The sequence below is a fragment of the Salmo salar genome, chromosome 10, assembly GCF_965601325.2.
Source record: "Salmo salar chromosome 10, fSalSal1, whole genome shotgun sequence".
Taxonomy (NCBI): domain Eukaryota; kingdom Metazoa; phylum Chordata; class Actinopteri; order Salmoniformes; family Salmonidae; genus Salmo; species Salmo salar.
The window spans coordinates 30,671,023-30,692,019 of record NC_138300.1 but is presented as its reverse complement, the minus strand read 5'-3'; the positions used below and the strand labels follow the sequence as shown (position 1 = coordinate 30,692,019).

At 43.1% G+C, this 20,997-nt stretch overlaps 1 protein-coding gene across 2 annotated transcripts in view; it reads right to left on the bottom strand.

The window, feature by feature from the left end:
- Positions 1-9,538: 9,538 nt before the first annotated feature.
- The window catches only part of LOC106613954 (leucine-rich repeat-containing protein 52), a 29,578-nt gene continuing 18,119 nt past the window's right edge, over positions 9,539-20,997 (bottom strand). For both annotated transcript variants that reach the window (XM_014216809.3, XM_014216810.3), the window contains one exon: positions 9,539-15,012. In XM_014216809.3, the coding sequence (XP_014072284.1) occupies positions 14,684-15,012 (329 nt within the window). In that variant the 3' untranslated portion in view covers positions 9,539-14,683. The remainder of the gene's footprint in view (positions 15,013-20,997) is intronic.

The window sequence follows — 20,997 nt, the reverse complement described above, 5'->3', positions numbered from 1 at the left end:
ACCAAAATAACAAAATGAAGAACGCACGAACAACAAAACAGTCTTGTCAGGCTCACACAGGCAAAACAAGAAACAATCTCCCACAACACCAAACCAAACAATTACCCATATATAGGACTCTCAATCAGAGGCAACGAGAAAGCACCTGCCTCCAATTGAGAGTCCAACCCCCCCATCAACCTAAACATAGAAATACAACAAACCAGAAAGAACATAGAAATACAAAACATAGAACATAGACCAAAACCCGGAAATAATAAATCAAACACCCCACTACATAAATCACCACCCCGAACCACATAAACAAAATACCCTCTGCCACGTCCTGACCAAACTCCAATAACAAATAACCCTTATACTGGTCAGGACGTGACAATGTGAGTATCATGTAGTAGCCTAAACCTATCGCTGTTACATTGAACTGGGGGAATGGAATATGAATGACAGTCATCCAATATGCTCGAAAAGAAATAAGACCATGCTCATAAAAATAAAAATCGTCCTCCCCCATCTTAAACGAAACCGACTGCCACTGATCGGTGTGTGTATGTATGTGATTCAGACAGAGAGAGAGAGCAAGAGAGAGAAAGAGAATGAGAAAGAGATATATAAAGGGATAAGGAGGACAGAGATTATTAAAGTTGCACTATACATAAATCGCTCTGTAATTTCCTGGTTGCTAAAACTCTAATAGTTTGCCTAATTTCAGTTTTTATGACAAAATAAGATAGTACAATGATTCTCTACACTATACTATCTAAACCTATTTTCCATAACCAAAAATATTGTATTTTCAGCTGTTTGAAGCTGCTGTAAAAAAACTAAAGTAAAAGACACAAAAACAAAACTGAAGAACGTGAGCAACAATAACGGTGGTAGACTGGGTTGGTGCATTATATGCAGTCATTGGTATGAATTACAATAATGAGGTGAGTAATAAGCATTGGCATGTAAATCTTGAAGGGGCAAAAAATAAAGTGGAATGCATGCCAGCAAAGCCACTAAACAATACATTAATTGCACTACACAACACAACACTAAACAATACATTAATTGCACTATAACGGTGACAAACGGTGCACACAAACTGTTTGGGCCTACAGTACATATTGTAAAGCTGGCCCAACAGCAGTCCCAACATCTTACCACTGCTACACCTGGTTATCAGTAGAGCCTTGTTTGGCAGCGAAACAGTTCATTCAGCCTCATTTACTGCCTTTTAAAAAACTATAGCTGATATGGCTGACTTGCTTAAACAAATGTGGTTTCTAATGACAATTGAGATGTACAAACTATGGCATAAGGGGACGACAAACAGATAAGAGACAACACGTAATTTCGATGAAGACATTAATGAGCGAGCTAGGACGGACATAGTCAATATAACAATTTGTTTAGCACTTTTGATATGTACAGCGACAGAATTTGGAACATGGGTCATTCTTACAGTGTTCTCCCTGTACACTATGTCAGAACCGTAGGATAAATAAAGGGGGCATATAAGCAGACAATGAAAGCTCTTACAATATTCTATGATTACAATTTCTCTAAAACAGGTTATAGGCTACATGTGTACCACCAAGTCAGAACAGTAAGCGAAATTAAGAGGAGTAAATAGACCAAATGACTAGGGTGAGGCACATGGGCTATTAACAGCTTATTACACAACATACACTTAGTATTACTTTCTTAGCTACAGCATACATATCTCCCTGGAATATTACATCATTTATGCAGCGGAATACAGTATCTTTTTGGACTCACCTCGTTGTGCTGTGCTCACTTGAACAGGAAGGTGGCGCGGCGGTCCTTCGTGGGCAAAGTTTGTCATCAAAGTCTGGCATTCTCTGGATTTATAGTGTTTTCAAAACAACTGGTATTTCTGAAAAAACAAGATTGAATCATGATGACATCATTGATCTTCAGGTCGTAGCTCTAGGAAGAGGCTGGATGACCGTTCAAAACACATTTTCCCAGTCGGAGCTCGTTTATTCCCGACTTTTCAGTTGACTTGAACTCACTGAAGTCAAGTTTTTGCAGTTCCGAGTTAACAGTTGTTTTGAGCGCGGCACAAATCATGATTCATTGACAGCATGGCCAATGTTGAATGTTTATCATTTTAAACTTAGAAAAGAGCCCCTTATTCCCAGATTTGGGATCACACAGCCTCTATAACTGATTCCTTCCAAACCACTCATTGTAGAATTTGCGATTTCCAACTTGTTGTGTAATGTTTATGTCCAATGGCCGATGAGCACTGATACATTTTGTCTATAATTTCTCTTCATTACTTATCTTCATATGACAAGGATTAATAATGATTTGCCAGTACATTGTCGACTTGATTCATGATGATGGCTGCTAGCTAAGATTTTGAAAGTTCGATGTTGACATGATCAGTCCAATCAAAGCTACTGTACATATAACGTGATTTGATGTCATTTTATCTGTGGCAAATGACCTTGAGCCTTCATGGATGGGCACTTCCAATGTAACTCTATGGCAGCACCCAAGGGGATAGAATTTTTGAAGTCAACCCTTAGACTTGGCGGTGACGTAGTGTCCCCATGAGTGACGGAACACTGAGCCAATCATGGTGCAACACTCTGTATTTTCTGTTGGTTTCTCCCAATCCACCACATAAAGCCCTGAGCTAGGCTGAAACACCTGCATTTTGGAGCTGCCTTACTCAAGAAAACAAAAAAGAGACCATGTTTGTATGCGGCTTTATTAACTCAATAATGTATATATATTTTTTTACATTGTTTGCCACTGATATGTGACACGTGTTAATGCCAAAATAACATGCAAAACAGACAAACCCCCCCCAGAAAATGTTGTTTGTTTTTTTTGTTGCTAAAAATGTGGGTCTCAAGCCCCACCTGCCCTGAATGACAGGTCGCCACTTGTAATTAGAATGTTTGCAGCTGCAGTAGTCTTATCAGAGAGAGATAGAGAGAAAGAAAGGGAGATATAGATAGAGAGAGCCCGAGAGCAAAAGAGTGGGGGGAAAATGGGCCAGAGGTGTGTTTGGTCAGTGAGACTGGTAGAGAGAAGGGGGAAGGACGGAGGTGGATGGGGAGAAACAGAGAGGAAACTTTACAGTGAGTGTCCTGCAGGACACTCGGTGCAGTCTAGGCAAACACACACATACACACACATATACACACACATACACACACACACTCAAACACCATAATGTGAGTCCAGATGTGAAACCCTTAGAGGTGCCAGCTTAGCTGCAATTTAGTGTGTGTGTAATATGCTCACGATTGTAAATGGCCACTTTATCCAGCCTCCTCTGGGAGGAGTAAAACTACACCTGTATGATAAAGAGCCCATCCATCACACTACAGCACTATTCCTGGCTCTCTCTGTGTGTGTTTGTGTTCATGCATGCATACGTGCATGTGCATCAATATTTCATCCATCACACAGCAGTATATTCCTAAGCTCACTGACTTTCTGGCTCAGCAGCACATTTACAATATTTACTTTTCATCTTTGTATTTTGACCCAGACTCTCAGGCCCTTCTCGCAGCGCTCAACCCTCCTCACTCAGGACCTCTTCTATACCTCTGTCTGTCTCTCTCTTTCTTTTTCTCTCTCTTCATCTGACATGGCTGGAATTACTTTTTGTGTGTCTGGTGTGTATCTGGGGCGACATTTTCATGGGGCAAAATAGTTCAAATCTGTGGAAAAATGCCATAAAACTCATTATAATCTGGCAGTGTGATTTCATTTGACAATTTTCTTCAACAAAAAGGTGATTATTTAACTAGGGTAAAAACTGAATTTCCTTCAGTTCTTTGTCACTTTATTTTTAAAATGCTCACTTTGGATGCATTCTGTTGTGGAATGAATTTGTAATGAGCAATATTGTTGTTGTCCTAGTGTATTTAACCAGTACATTAAGAACACATTCGATCTAAATGTCAATAGTAGAAGCTCATGAGACAGACATGAATTAATTAAACATAAATGGATGAGACATGAATTAATCAAACATAAATGGATGAGAATTAAGACACACATAGATACAGTAGGCTACTGAGGAAAATGTTGAATGAGAGAGATATCTCTTGATAGAGAGAGATAGCAACAGAGAGAGGAAGACACAGAAAGAGAGAGAGACAGACAAACAAAAAACTATACATACCTCGGCTTAAACATCAGCACCACAGGTAACTTCCACAAAGCTGTGAACGAGCTGAGAGACAAGGCAAGAAAGGCCTTCTATGCCATCAAAAGGAACATAAAATTCAACATACCAATTAGGATCTGGCTAAAAATACTTGAGTCAGTTATAGAACCCATTGCCCTTTATGGTTGTGAGGTCTGGGGTCCACTCACCAACCAAGAATTCACAAAATGGGCCAACACCAAATTGAGAATCTGCATGTAGAATTCTGCAAAAATATCCTGTGTACAACGTAAAACACCCAATAATGCATGCACAGCAGAATTAGGCCGATACCTGCTGTCATGACGTGGCCCACTTTGGGTATAGCTAGTGACTTCCCCCTCTCTCCTCTTCTACACCCAGGTTCTGTTATCTCAGGTCCTGGAGGAGACTCTCCGCCTGGCCATGCAGAAAGAGACACATAGAGAGAACAAAGGAACTTCTTCTACATCGCAGAACTTGAGAACTGAACAATATCCATGTTTGGAGAATGTGTAAACGGTCGGTGGAGTAGCCAGCTATGACCCGGTCCGTTTTGTTTCATGTTTGTGACCTCATGAAAGACAATACAGCTACATTACCATAACTCTGTTTATACAGGAACCTCCAATATGAGGTTTGCGTCTAATTATTGTATAAAATGAATGAGTAAAGATAGAACTATTTGTGAAATGATGTAATGTGATTTTAAATGGTTAATGTGAGAGAATTTTATTCCCTTTAAAGTTTAACTAAGTCATTGGCCCGCCCCCGTGACCACAGACATGATCTGGCTCATGGGACAGCCCTTTTCTACTGTTACGAATAAAACCCCCACCTGAAGAAACCCACTTCAGACCATGCATACCTCGGTCAGCTGAGGGGGCAAAGGTTTGAGTAGAGACCACAAAAACCTCAGTTTACGCTAAGGTTGTAATGGTTGTTGAATTCTTAACCATACCACGTGGAGCATTGGCTACACGGGTGGAAATGGTTCAACTCTGAGACTATCGATCCTGACAGAATAAGAGCAAATTTTAAATACTAATTACTAGTCTGCAGCTAGAAATAATGTCAACCTGGAATGCGAAGACCGACAACCGCCGAAATATCTATTCTATAAGAACATTTCTGAATGGTACTCTGAGGTATCCATTCTAACCACGAAAGACCTTAGGGAAGCAGAGAGACGCTCGGATAAACTTTCCGACAGAAAGACGGACAATTCCAACAGAGATCACGACGACACACTGGGCGAAAATATATATTGATTGCAATTATTCCTGAATGAGTGAGCATTCATGTACAAAGGATTAGCATTTCAATTAATATAATTATCAACTGTGAGGTGACTCCTTTTTGTCTTTCCCGCCCTTCTCAGTCCACACCCACTTCCCTTTATCCACCAAGCCGTCATATCGGCTTAGCCCACTAGGGAACCTCCCCTATCATTTCCTTGTAACCATATCTACTGATTGTTTGTTTATGCATTTCTGTGATTATTTAGTTAGTTAATAAATAAATGTTTAAGACAATTGGTGTATGGATGATTCATAGTAAAGGCTGGGTACGTGCAGATAACCAACAATTTACGACATTTGGAATGAGACTAACGTGAGGTAAAGAATAATTCATTAATTAGAAGACTAATTGATCAGATATTAAAATATCTGAAGAGTTATATTAGGAAAATTATAACTTTGTAATCTGAAGATTTTCCTTGGTGCCCCAACGTCCTAGTTAATTACATTTACATGGTTCGTTTAATCACGTAATAATAATTACAGAGAATCGATTTGATAAAATAAGTCTTCAATTTAATGATACCAAAGACACGACACCGCTAATTATCAAAATCCAGAAAAGAGCCGTAAAATTCTACAACCACCTAAAAGGAAGCGATTCCCAAACCTTCCATAACAAAGCCATCACCTACAGATAGATGAACCTGGAGAAGAGTCCCCTAAGCAAGCTGGTCCTGGGGCTCTCTTCACAAACACAAAAAGACCCCACAGAGCCCCAGGACAGCAACACAATTAGACCTAACCAAATCATGAGAAAACAAAAAGATAATTACTTGACACACTGGAAAGAATTAACAAACAAACTGAGCAAACTAGAATGCTATTTGGCCCAAATGTATGAACATATTAGAGACACATATCTCCCTCAGATTACACAGATCCACAAAGAATTCAAAAAAACAAATCCAATTTTGATAAACTCCCATATCTACTGTGTAAAATACCACAGTGTGACATCACAGCAGTACGATTTGTGACCTGTTGCCACAAGGGCAACCAGTGAAGAACAAACACCATTGTAAATACAACACATTTATGCTTATTTATTTTCCCTTTTGTACTTTAACTATTTGCACATCGTTACAACATTGTATATAGACATAATATGACATTTGAAATGTCTTTATTCTATTGGAACTTCTATGAGTGTAATGTTTACTGTTAATTTCTATTGTTTATTTCACTTTTGTTTATTATCTACTTCACTTGCTTTGGCAATGTTAACATGTGTTAACGTGCCAATAAAGCCCTGAGAGAGAGAGAGAGAGAGAGAGAGAGAGAGAGAGAGAGAGAGAGAGAGAGAGAGAGAGAGAGAGAGAATTAGACCTCATTAAGGTCACAGTGAAGCAGAAAGGTGTGTGTGCATGAGTGCTTATGTGTGTGTGAGACAGAGTAGCTCCAGACAGCCCTCGGGAGGGCTAAGTATGGGAACTGAGGAGATTGAGGTGGGGAATTCTCAATCAAAGGCATCCAAATCTGGAAAGGTGTCGACACGAGCCAACCTGCAATAGAATTGAGAGAGGGAGGCAGGAGGAGGTGAGTGTGTGCGCTTGTGTTCGTGCATGATGGGGGACACAGAGGGATAAGGGTAAGGCAGGGAGGAGGCAGAAGGAGGCGATGCGTGTTTGTGCATGCGTATGGAGAAGGTGAGGGGTGAGGCGGGTGAGATAGACGGGACCCAGGGGGAGTCCTGTGATGATAATGAGTCGGAGGTCACAGTAGGACACAGGCTCTATAATAGGACAGAGCTGCTATAATAAGGATCAGAGAAACACCATGATGATAATGAGTCAGGGGTCACAGTAGGACACAGGCTCTATAATAGGACAGAGCTGCTATAATAAGGATCAGAGAAACACCATGATGATAATGAGTCGGGGGTCACAGTAGGACACAGGCTCTATAATAGGACAGAGCTGCTATAATAAGGATCAGAGAAACACCATGATGATAATGAGTCAGGGGTCACAGTAGGACACAGGCTCTATAATAGGACAGAGCTGCTATAATAAGGATCAGAGGGACACCATGATGATGATGGTAATGATTATGATGATGCCCTCTGTGGCATGCTCACCTTCCTCAGCTCAACAGCCCCTTTTGCATAGAGGTATTTTCCTGCAATCAGAAAAATGCATTCTACAGGTGCTGGTTTCTGTCTGTCAGTAGCCTCCCACAATTATCCTGCTTGACACCTAGCTAGTGTATGTTACCTGTGAAATGCAGGTCTGTGAGTGCAGTAACTCCCCGGAATGGGCGCTCTGCTGAAGGAAGGATATGTACATTTAAATCAGGAGACAGGAGAGAAAGAATCCTGCTGGGACAACAGGATGGGGTTAGAGTAGAACAAACTCAAACGTTCTCCCCCCCACACTCTGCATGACAAAGCCTACTGCAGTTAGAATGACAACACTGTATATTTTAATATTGTATGGGGCTTCTAGATAACCCTGTGGTGCTGTATGCCAGCCCTCACTGCAGTATGACTGACTCGCCACTGTCCCCTCTCCCCTCGGGTTTAATGGAGGGTCAATGGCTACCAGGTTACTGATGGGCTGTTCCAAATTTACAGCAGGGATGGTGTCCATTATCCAGAGTGGTCTGTTCTCCTCATCTCCTCTTCTTATCTCCTCTCCTACACCTGCACTGATCTGAAAACCCAGGCAAGGAGAAAACAATTTGATGGGTGTACTTACCAGGATTTTGCTTTTCAGTTCTTTCAGATCCAGTGTAAAGGAATTAGAGGAGAGGAATGTTAGACTATAGAGATGCAGCCCTGCATTGTTTTGGGTCTCTGCCCTGGTGACACATCCAGCTGTCAGGGAGCATAAAGAGCATGATGATTATCTGACAGCACATCCCAGGCCTGGCGTTCTGGCATTGGCTTGTCATGTCTGGTCTTCTCTCCTCCTTTACAGCCTACAGCCTCAGTGATACATCACACACTGACATAGGGCCACGACACACACACACACACACACACACACACACACACACACACACACACACACACCACACACACACACACACACACACACACACACACACACATACCCAACCGCACACACACACACACACCCAACCGCACACACGCGTGGACACACACACAACCAATCGCGTGGACACATACACACACACACACACACACGTAATAGGGAAAAAGGATGGCTGTGTATACACAGCGGAGAGAGTGTGTGTAAGAGGATTGCAGATACTTCACATTGTGTGGTGTGTGTGTCCACGCGATTGGGTGTGTGTGTTCACGCGTGTGTGCGGTTGGGTGGGTGTGTGTGTGTGTGTGAGGATGGAGGAGGCTCCACTGCAGTGTCTGACCCATCCTGGAGCAGGTGACGCTAGATAATAAAAATACAGATGCTGCCAGACAGGTGGAGAGAGAGAGAGAGAAGGCTGAAAAGTGTAGGGAGGGAGGGGGACCCAGAAGTCTAAATAAGATCCAAATGACTGGGGTGAAAGAGAGAGAGAGATAAAGAGAGCGAGGGAGAGGGAGAAGAGATAAGGGGTGACTGGGTTTATAATGTGAGGGAGAATCCCTTTGGTGCAGTAAAGGTATCAATACAGACACATATAGAGTACGAGAGAGCAGGAGAAGGAGAAGAAAGACAGGGAGTGTGAGAAGTACAGAGAGAGGGGAAGATAGAGATAAGGATGGGGAGAGGGATGAGTGTATGTGTAGAGACAGAGGACAACAGCTCCTCTCACCTACTTTATGATTATTATGAAGGCAGAGAGCAGCCAATACCCATCTCTCTCTCTCCCTCTCTTTCTCTCTACATCCCTTCTGCCTCTTGTTCTCTCCAATTTTCTCTCTCCCTTGTTCATCAGACCCCTTCTCTCCCTCTCCCTCGTCCCCCCCTCCCCTCCCGTCCCGTCCCCCCTCCCCTCCCTCCACATTTCTAACACTCTCCAGTACCAGGGTGTTAAAAGGCTAAATCAATCACGCCTCTGCCCACTGTTCACTCCCTCTCTCCCTGCCATATTGGGCTGACATAGTGGTAGTTTCACATTCAAGTTAAGAAACGACAGAATCCACAAAGGGAAAAAAGAAAACACGTTCATAAACATCCTTTAATAATAGTAAAAGATACAATATGACTTAATATAAGTTACTGCAGTTTTAAATAGCTGGAACTGCTGTAGACAAAAGACAGTCATGTGTAGAGTCATACAGTAGTAGTGTGGTGTGTGTGTGTGTGTGTGTGTGTGTGTGGGGGTACTGGTTTCTACTGGTAAGGACAGAGTGTGTACAGGTTGTACATCGCCAGTAACAAGAAGATTCTGTAAGCCTGTCAAATAACCATTGTAGTGTTAGCAGTTGAAGGGGCAGCTCTCTCTCTCTCTCTCTCTCTCTCTCTCTCTCTTCCTCTCTCTTCCTCTCTCTTCCTCTCCATTCTCAGGTTCACACCATACAAACCAAATGTGCAATTTCATGAAATCACATCATTTAGTTGAAAAACACTTCTACATAATGGACATTCATTTCATTTTTTCATTCCTACAGCATATATATTGTGAAGTCAATTTTATAGTGGTTCCTCTCATCTCTCCTTTTCCCTCTCTCTCTCTCTCTCTCTCTCTCTCTCCCTTCTTCCCCTTTCTCCACTGAGGCCCATCCAAGGACACGCAATCAAAAGGATTACTGCAGACAACTAGATTTTCCTGTACTCAGTACAATGTCTGACTGGTATGCTGTGCAAAGTGTATGTGTGCTCAATGTAGAGTCACCACAGAAGTGTGTGTGGACAAGATCAATAGTTGTGTTTAGCTTTCCCCCTCCTTGATGATGACGTGTGTGTGTGTGTGGCAGGATGAGTAATTGACTTATTGCATTAGATGGTTTCTGTGCTTTATACTCACGCTCTGATACTGTCCTTGGCGCTAACACACGTACATGCGTTTGTTTTACTATCCTTGTGTGGACCAAACAATTGATTTCCATTCAAAATCCTATTTTCCCTAACCCTAAACCTAACCCTAACCTTAACCCCAAACTCTAACTCCTAACTCCTAACCGTAACCATAACCCTAAACCTAAGCCGTAAGTCTAAAATAGCCTTTTTTCCTTGTGGGGACCAAAATGTCTCCACTTTTCCTTGTTTACTATTCTTGTAAGGACTTCTGGTCCACACAAGGACAGTAAAACCAAAAACACACACAGATGTGTTGTTGAGTACAACTCTGCCCCCAGTTATGGAGAGAGACAGAGATGAATACAGAAGGAGAGATAGTGAGGGATAGAGAGAGATAGGTGTGAGAGATTAGAGCCTCACAGTAGCAGATGTGAGAATGGCACTGGGAAGTAGAGAGAGAGAGAAATGCACGTGTTATCTCTGAGCCTCCTCTTCTCTCCGAGCCTACCCAGACGCTAGCAATGTGTGTGTATCCAACTTGTATGATAATGGTTCAGTGGACTGCCTGAAACCGGAACTCTCCAGAACAGACTGGACACACAAAAAACAAACACACACACACCGGCTCTCCCCCGGGTGTCTCCTCACGTCCGCACAGTCATCTCTGTCTGGACCAGCTCATTATGGGACAGAGATCTGTGAAGCAAGGCCCCCTAGTATGTGTCTGTGTGACCAGCTCTGTGATCCCCTGATGTGTGTGCGGTGTGCTTGTGTTGAATTACCGACTGAAATAAAAGACAAAAAAAGCATAATATTAGCACAAAAAGCTAATTTCTCTCAAAATTTGTGCACAAATTTGTTTACATCCCTGTTAGTGAGCATTTCTCCTTTGTCAAGATAATTCATCCACCTGACAAGTGTGGCACATCAAGAAGCTGATTAAACCAAGTGTAACCACGCCAACTCAGGACCACATCCGGCTTCTTCACCTGCGGGATCGTCTGAGACCAATCACCCGGACAGCTGATGAAACTGAGGAGTATTTCTTTCTGTAATAAAGTCCTTTTATCGGGAAAAACTAATTCTGATTGGCTGGGCCTGGCTCCCAAGTGGGTGGGTCTATGCCCTCCAGGCTCACCCATGGCTGTGCCTCTGCCCAGTCATGTAAAATTCATAGATTAGGGGCTAATAAATTAATTTCAATTGACTGATTTCCTTATATGAACTGTAACTCAGTAAAATTGTTGAAATTGTTGCCGCAATGTAATAACCTGTTGGTATTTTATGAAGGTTTGGTGTGGTATGTCTATTAGGCTTAGCTACAGCAGGGCTATGAAGGCAGTGCGCACCGGCGCTCCAACTCTCTCCGACAGTTGAACTTGAGGAAGAAAGTTTTAGGACTACCAGAGTTACTCCTATAATCTAACAATATAATGCTTATCTTTATAAAAAAATATGAACCAATTAGCCTCCTTCTGTACGCCTATCTGTATAATAGTAGCCTATCTGACAAGGATAAAGAAAGCATGTTGGGAACATTTCTCGGTCTCTCTAAGGCTAGGCCTAAGCTTCTCTTCCTTTATATTTATTTTTGTAATATTCATCCACAGTGGACACCTTGGTGTATTTGCCTGTCTGCATGCAATGCCCTGGGGGATTTAGTGCTCTAATCTGGGACAGCTGAACCGTAAATTGGACAATTATTGTTTTAGGAAAGTAAAAACCAATAAAACAATAGGCTATACAGTTTTTAATATGCTACACATTTGAACACAACGAAAAGTTTTTTTGTAATTTGTTAAAGGCCATTTTTAAGGATACGTATGTAACTGTGGATAATTTCACCATTATCACTAGATTATTGATGGCACTGACAGCGCTAAGACGGAGGTCTATTTCTCTCTTTCTACTCTCAGATCTGAACAAGATTAATATTAATATTATTATTATTATTAGTAAGCGGTTTCTATGACTGCTCTCCTCAGGTGCAAAAGTTTACAGTTTGAAGATTATTTTCTTGTCTCGTCTCCTTCATTTCAAGCCCTAGGGAAGCACTAGTGCATATGAAGGAGAGGAGACAAGTAGAGGAAGCCCCTGTAGATTTGAGATGCAGCCCTAATCTGATGGCAAGATCATGACGTTCTGCAACAATGCATGAACGTTGATGGCTGTTTAATATACCAACCCCCTCACCCCTGAGTCAACCAGAAGCAAGAGCCACACACAATGATACACTCACAGGACCTTGGCTGAGGTCACAGCATGCACACACACACACAGAGCTCTCGGGGGATGAAAGGGGGCCTCAGGTGCCAGAGGATACTCTTATTGGTCAGTTGCTGACATCAGCAAGATTCTAGTACATTGCCCTTGGCGACTCACTGCGCAACAACAGTTCTGGAACCGAGAGAGAACCCTCACACACACACACACACACACACACACACACACACACACACACACACACACACACACACACACTGTGTGCTCTGTCCTCTCACGAGTTAACACGTACCCCTTCTGGCCCTGTCAACATAAAAACAGCCCCCCAATACATGGAACAGACACCTTAACAGCAGTCTCATCTGTCCTGAGGCTGTGAGTCTGCTGAGACGGTTTAGCTGCTCATAAATCTAGCATCTGACATTGACCAGCTAAAGCTTTGACAATTGAGCTGTGTATCTGTGTCTGTGCATGTGTGCGTATGTTAGTGTGTGTGTGTGTGTGTGTGTGTGTGTGTCTGTGTGCGTATGTTTGTGTGTGTGTGTGCCAGTGTGTGTGCATGAGTGTGTGAGTGTCTACTTGCTTGAGTGCCTGCTTGTTCGCATGTGTGGGTGCATGTAGTGACAGCTATGGACTCATCTCCTGCGTGTGGAGGGATGGAGAGAGGGATAAAGAGAGAGATGGAAAGACGGATGGAAAGAGGGGTGTTAATGTTCCCAGGCCTGTGGGCCTGACTTTAGCTGTGCCCTTGAGAGGAGTGCATGTGTGTCAGTGTGGATGCGTCTCAGTAGGCAGGGACACGGAGTGTGATTACAAATTACCCACCCAGTGAAACGTAGTGCTGACATCATCCCAATGCTCTACGCCCCCATATAAACACACACACTGCTGCTCTCATCAACTACACTGGAAATAACCTGGCTCACACACACACTGCTGCTCTCATCAACTACACTGGAAATAACCTGGCTCACACACACACTGCTGCTCTCATCAACTACACTGGAAATAACCTGGCTCACACACACACTGCTGCTCTCATCAACTACACTGGAAATAACCTGGCTCACACACACACTGCTGCTCTCATCAACTACACTGGAAATAACCTGGCTCACACACACACTGCTGCTCTCATCAACTACACTGGAAATAACCTGGCTCACACACATACTGCTGCTCTCATCAACTACACTGGAAATAACCTGGCTCACACACACACTGCTGCTCTCATCAACTACACTGGAAATAACCTGGCTCACACACACACTGCTGCTCTCATCAACTACACTGGAAATAACCTGGCTCACACACACACTGCTGTTCTCATCAACTACACTGGAAATAACCTGGCTAACACACACACTACTCTCATGTGTATGCTCTGTGCTAAAGAGTTTTAGGTGGACAGAAGGGAGAGAGGGGGGGAGACAGAGGAGGGGCAGGGTTTGTCTAGACCTATGAATCACTTGTTCCCCCTGGTGAGAGGGATGTTGTGTAATGGTTCTGACCCAGTTACCGTAGCTAACTCTGGGCAGAACTAGAATATTAACATACTGTAGACTTACAAACTGTGTGTGTACGGGTTTATTCACGATTCCAGGGTCTTTTTGATTTACCAGAGAAACCAGCTCTTAGCATCTGTGATGAGTGTGTGATGTAACAGTGGGGGGCTTATTGCTCTTAATAGTTCAGAAGTCACTCTGTAGTCCTGAAGTGGAAGGTCTATTTCCCCTTATTGCTCTCTCTCTCACACGGGCACACACACACGGGCACACACACACGGGCACACACACACACGGGCACACACACACACACACACACACACACACACACACACACACACACACACACACACACACACACACACACACACGGGGTAAAATGTCTGTCCTGTTTTCTCCCACTCAGAGACACCCAGTCAGAACAGGACTGTCTTTCTACAGAGTCCAAGGTCCCAGTGTCCTTTATTCAAATTACTCCCTTCTTCTTCTTTTCTTCAGTGTCCTTCCATCACTCTTCCTAATGTATCCTCTCTTCTTCCTCTTCTGCCTTTTTTGCCTCTGCTCTTCCGGCTGTTCAGAGTCCCATCCCCTCTTCCTCTCCCCCTCCTCCTCATAACTCAATCACACCTGCATGCCAGGCTTATTAACATCCCCATTCCCCTGATTCCCTCCCCCCATCATCCCTCCCCCCATATGTCTCTCCTCCTCGTCATCACTGTCCATGTCCTCCCCCTTCCTCTTGTTGTATCTCTCGTACAGCACCATGAGGACACCCATCACCCATGCCGACACGGTGCCGGCGCTGAAGATGACGAAGCCGATAGCGATGAAGAACAGGTAGTCCCAGTAGCCCAGGCCCTGGTGGCAGTCTGCCCTCAGCTGCATGCCCACTTCAGCCAGCCGTTGCCCAGACAGCTCTGGAGGCCCCTGGCACACTGTCTGGCCCTCGTCTACAGAGAGGGAGAGAGACAAGAAAGAAAGAGTTAGCCATCTAGAGAGAAGGAGAGAAAAGAGAGATTTAGCTGTCTGACCCTCGTCGGAAGAAAATCCCTCCTTCCCTAGTGCCCCTGGCCAATAGGAGCAACAGTGAGCACTGTTACCTTCAAGTAGGTTTTGGTTTTGCTAGGGCGTTGTGGACAGGGATGGCGGATGCAAGTTCGAATTCAGGGATAGAAAGCTGTTTTAAGCCTATCCCAAACCTTAAAGTTTACCTTAACCATTCAGAGTTAATGCCTAAACTTAACCACTACGACATTTGAAGTTTGAGTAACATGGATGTACGTCTAATTCTGAAGTGAGACTGTGAGAGCTGGTTGGACGTAGAAGGGAGAGAGAGGGAGAAATAATAGAAATGACCACAATGCAGCATACTCACTCACACAAAGCTGTAATAACCTTAGTGATAAATGATCTGTAGACACTATAGATTTCCTCAGGGTAATGCAGGTCTGGGACACATCTAGGACACAGACATATTAGAATGCTCAGCACACACACACACACACACGACCAGGCTTCATAGAAACACAAGACATCTCCAAGGACAGATAGTGTTGTTTTCCTTCTCTTGGCATCTGTTAACAGCTGGCTTCTAATTAAAAAAGATGAAAATGAGCAGAGACAAATTAAACACCAGTTCTCTCTTGCTCTTTAACTTGTTCTCTCTCTCTCTCTCTCTCTCGTCATTCAATTTTTTTTCTGACCTTAAATCAGTGTGTATAATTGACTTCATCCTACTGCTCATCACAAGTTAAGAGGCTAAGAGGCTACTGCCATTGCCATTGCCAATCAAACCATTACAGACAATGATGTGTGAGGAGAGAGGAGACCCTACAGACTGGGTCACCTCTGTCACTGGCTGATCCTCCCAGAGAGGGGAGGGAGAGAGTGGGAAGGTGTCAGATGAGGAAGACTGGATATCTAGAGAGAACTGGATATGCACTGCCTCATAATTTCATCTCTCTCTCAATCCCCCTCCCTCCCCCCCCCCCCCCCTCCCTCCCTCCCTCCCTCCCCCCCCCCCCCTCCCTCCCTCCCTCATGTTGAATTGCATTTACTTGTCCTTTCCAAAAAAGAAGACAGAACTTTTATTTTCTTCTTCCTAGACATTAAAGTGTGTGTGTGTGTGTGTGTGTGTGTGTGTGTGTGTGTGTGTGTGCATGCACATATGCGTGCCTGAGGGCATGTGTCCGTGTGTTCATGTCTGCGTGCGTGCGTGCGCGCGTGTGTGTCTGGCTGGCTGTGAACGGGGCACTGATGGATTCATACTGTTAATGATGTTAATTACATTGCACTCCTCTTCCAATAACGACAGAGGTCTTCAGGAGGGGGTGAATGATGGAGAGAAAGAGAGAGAAAGAGAGACAGAAAGAGAGATGGACAGATATTAGCTGGGCCAGTATTTCAGATGGAGGGATAGTACGTGCTACCAGCTCTCATAGTCTTACGTCAGAATTAGACGTTGATCCATTTTTCTCAAATGTCAAATTTAGAAGCTGTTCCAAATGTCAAATGTCAAAATGTTTAATGTTAAGTTTAGGCATAAACTCCAAATTCTTAAGGTTAAGCAGGTCAGATCAGACATGGAGGGTAACCTCAGCTTTCCCTGTCTGGGCAGAAGGTTTGGGATAGGCTAAAAACTAAAATATCAAAAACAACTTTGTATTGCTGGATTCAAACTCACAACCTTTGGAATCAGAGGCAGATGCTTATGTCCCCCACCCCCACTTAAGGATAACAGCGCTCACTGTTGCCCCTTGTGGCCAGTTTCCATGTCCTCTCCCAACGTCCTCAGACATGGATGGACGGCGAATTCTGACTTGTATCACGTTTGACCTGGCTGAGTATGGGAGAGGAGAAGAGAGAGAGACAAACTGTAGAGTTGACCCCCATCACGTCACTAACAGTGTCACATCTGTAGCCCTCAGTAGTCATGTAGCATGTATTATAGTGTAAATTAACAATCAGCTCTTCCATATAAACCAGATATATTTAAATGGTTAATCAAGGACATCTATCATATCCAACCTAAATGCATCCTATATCCAACAAGGCCATGAGGTTGTAGCTGAGGACAGGTGTCTAATATCTCTGGTTGGACAGGTGTGTGTGTGTGTGTGTGTGTGTGTGTGTGTGTGTGTGTGTGTGTGTGTGTGTGTGTGTGTGTGTGTGTGTGTGTGTGTGTGTGTGTGTGTGTGTGTGTGTGTATAGTACGTCTGTGCATGTATGTGTCAGGGACGTGCTCTGAGGTTAATGCAGGTCAGGATCCGACAAAGCAGATCAGACACGGATTGTAACCTAAGCTTTCCCTGTCTGGGCAGAAATAGACTGGCACATGATGACGCTGAGTTAGCTAGGCAACATTATGCAAGTTCTTATTCTGATTAGGCAGGATGTGCTTAGGCCTTACCTTGCCCCGGCACACCACACAGACAAATACGACGTAGACCAACTCAGCTCAATTGGCCCGGAGCAAATGTCCAAGATTAGTAGTTGCAGCTCACGGTATGGTTTTGGTCCTTTGTCATTCCGCAACTTGTTATTGATTGTGAACCGATCAGATGATTGACATAGTAATGGAACGGTAACATTCATTGCAGGGCTGGAGCAAAAACCTGCACTCACACCGGCTCTTTATGGATCTCCCTCATCTCAGCCCCTTTCACTTTCTCCTTCTCCCTCCCTCCCCTCTTCTCGCCATCTCTCTCGCTCTCTCCAGTGTGTATTAGGTCACATGGCTCTCCCTCGCGTCACTCTGTCATAATCTGTGAGGGGCCGTGTCCGGTTGACAACCCATCATCTCTTGCATGCACACACACGCCTGCTTCAGCCCTAGGGGAGATGGGATTACTGTGCCCCCTTACCCCCACATCACATAACAGCCACCACTCAACCGGCCCATCTCATCTTCATTACAAACAGACGCCCCAGAATGGATGGTCCACTGTCTGTTTCAGTCTATCTCCCTCTGTCTGTTTTTCTTTGTCTCTTCATCTCTCTCTCTTTCTGTCTAGATCTCTCTGTCTGTCTAGTTCTGTCTGTCTGTCTGTCTGGTTCTGTCTGTCTGTCTAGTTCTGTCTGTCTGTCTGTCTAGTTCTGTCTGTCTGTCTGTCTAGTTCTGTCTGTCTGTCTGTCTAGTTCTGTCTGTCTGTCTGTCTAGTTCTGTCTGTCTGTCTGTCTAGTTCTGTCTGTCTGTTTGTCTAGTTCTGTCTGTCTGTTTGTCTAGTTCTGTCTGTCTGTCTATCTATCTGTCTGTCTGTCTGTCTGTCTAGTTCTGTCTGTCTGTCTCCCTCTCTAGCTCTCTCTGTCAATCTCTGCCCACGTAGAGAATGAACCAAACCACTGTGGGTGCTTCACTGTCAGTATCTCTCTTTATAACACAACCATGAGGAGACTGACTTATACAACAGCTCCCACACTGAAGAGGCTTTCAGCTACTCCATACTACTGCTAAAACACAACACCAGTTAGAGTGACTGTCAGACTCCTCTTCTATCTTCACACCACTGAAAACCACAGCACAGGTTAGAGAGAGAGAGTCATCTTTCCAGAGCCTCAATTTACTCATACCCTACTGGAAAGCTGTGACAGGACTGGACTATACTATTAATCATCATTACCATTGTATGGTTGGATGGCTGACCCTGAGTAGAAGTAGAAGCACTGTTAATTAGTAACTCACATACAAAGACTGAATTGTACACCAATCTACATACATGTTTTATCTATACAATCCAAGAGGAGCCACCTGTCCCCTCAGCCCTGTAGTATCATTATTAACATGACTCATCTAGCAAACCATAATTGGTTCTGTGAAAGTTCTTAGAACATTCGTTAGGTCTCAGAAAATGTTCTCATAACACAAAAACTGTTTAGAGGTGCTGATGTTGCAAGAACATTCCTAGAACCCATTTAATCTGTTCTTTAAAGGCTCCCAGAATGTTTCATTAGGTTGTGGGAACAGTCTGGTGAGAACATTCTGGGGACATCGCAAAGGATACAGTATGTTCCCAAAACACAAAAACTGTCCAGTTTTGCAGATTATTCTACAATGTTTATTTTAGGGTGCAAAAAACATTCACCTGATGTTACAAGAATGTTCCTAGAACACATTTCACTATAACAATATGGAAGAAAATGAAATGTATTCTACAAGATCCAAAATAATTTCTGAAAAACACAACTTTATGGAACAATCATTGGATAGCTTTCAGAATTCACCTATAAATTGGACCACATGGAAAACTGAAGGCATAGAAACCGTAAATGACTTGGTAACAGGAAATACATTTATTTCCATGACAGAATTAAAAAGTAATTTTGGACTGACCAATGTAGATATTCTCAAATAAATCCAACTTAAAAGTTCCATATCATGACATTTAGATGTGAAATCTTTTTGACATCAGAGCAACCTTGAGGAAGTCCTATTTGAGTCCGAAAAGGATGTTCATATGATAGGTAAGATATAGAAAACCTTGCAGAGAGCATATCCAACTGACAATCTCTTAGAAAAAAATATGAACTATTGGAACCACAACTTAAAAATAACTGATATTAGCACAAGATGGAGGGAATGTTGGAACATAACTAACGAAATTACAGTTAAAGAAAATGTAAGCTTAGTCCAGTATAAACTAATGTATAATATAGAATGTATTATACATCAGACATAATGTAAGGATATACCCGATGGGTTGGATGATTCTCCTCTTCACTCATCTTGAAAAAACTTATATTAAAAATGTGGAAATTAATCAATCTGTCATCATTAACACAATGGAAAAATCGAATGATTTATTATTTCAATATTTCAAGTGCTTGAGCTATGGAGAGAAAACAAACGGTGCAGTTTCAGGCCATGTGGCGGAAGGTGATGTGGGAGCTGGAGATGGGGATGTGCTAGTGGGTCTGGGCAGGTGAGATGTACTTGATATTGTCGTTTGTATCTATATTTACATTTAAGTCATTTAGCAGACGTCCTTATCCAGAGCGACTTACAAATTGGTGCATTCACCTTACGATATCCAGTGGAACAACCACTTTACAATAGTGCATCTAAATCTTTTAGGGGGGGGGGGGGGGGAATGAGAAATGCTCACGAACAGGGATGTAAAATGTGCACAACATTTTAGAGAAATAAGATATTTGTGCGTATGGAACATTTCTGGGATCTTTTATTTCAGCTCACGAAACATGGGACCAACACTTTACATGTTGCGTTTATATTTTTGTTCAGTGTTGTTAACCAAATAGCATGCAGAATTTAGACTAACATAAAAAAAAGAAAAACTTTAAAAATGGACTGTTCCACTTTTTTTTATGCACCCGATATAATCCCTACTTTGAGACGCTTGATATGGGACCACGCATCCATCATACCGCTCAGGAAAGAGACGCATTCTGTCTCCTAGAGATTAATGTACTTTGGTGCGAAAAGTGCAAATCAATCCCAGAACAACAGCAAAGGATCTTTTGAAGAGGCTGGAGGAAACAGGTACAAAAGTATCTATATCCACAGTAAAGAGTCCTATATCGACATAACCTGAAAGTCCGCTCAGCAAGGAAGAAGCCACTGCTCTAAAACCGGCATAAAAAAAGCCAGACTACGGTTTGCAACTGCACAAAGATTGTACTTTTTGGAGAAATGTCCTCTGGTCTGATGAAACAAAAATAGAACTGCTTGCGTCACGTCCTGACCAGTGAAAAGGGTCATTTGTCATAGTAGAATGGTCAGGGCGTGGCAGGGGGGTTGTTTTGTGTGTTTTGGGGGTTTTTGGTTCAAGGGGAATTTGTTCTAGTTTTCATTTTCTATACTTCATTTTCCATGTTTGGCCGAGTATGGTTTCCAATCAGAGGCAGGTGTCTTTCGTTGTCTCTGATTGGAAGCCATACTTAGGCAGCCTGTTTTCCTTTGGGTTTTGTTGGTGGTTATT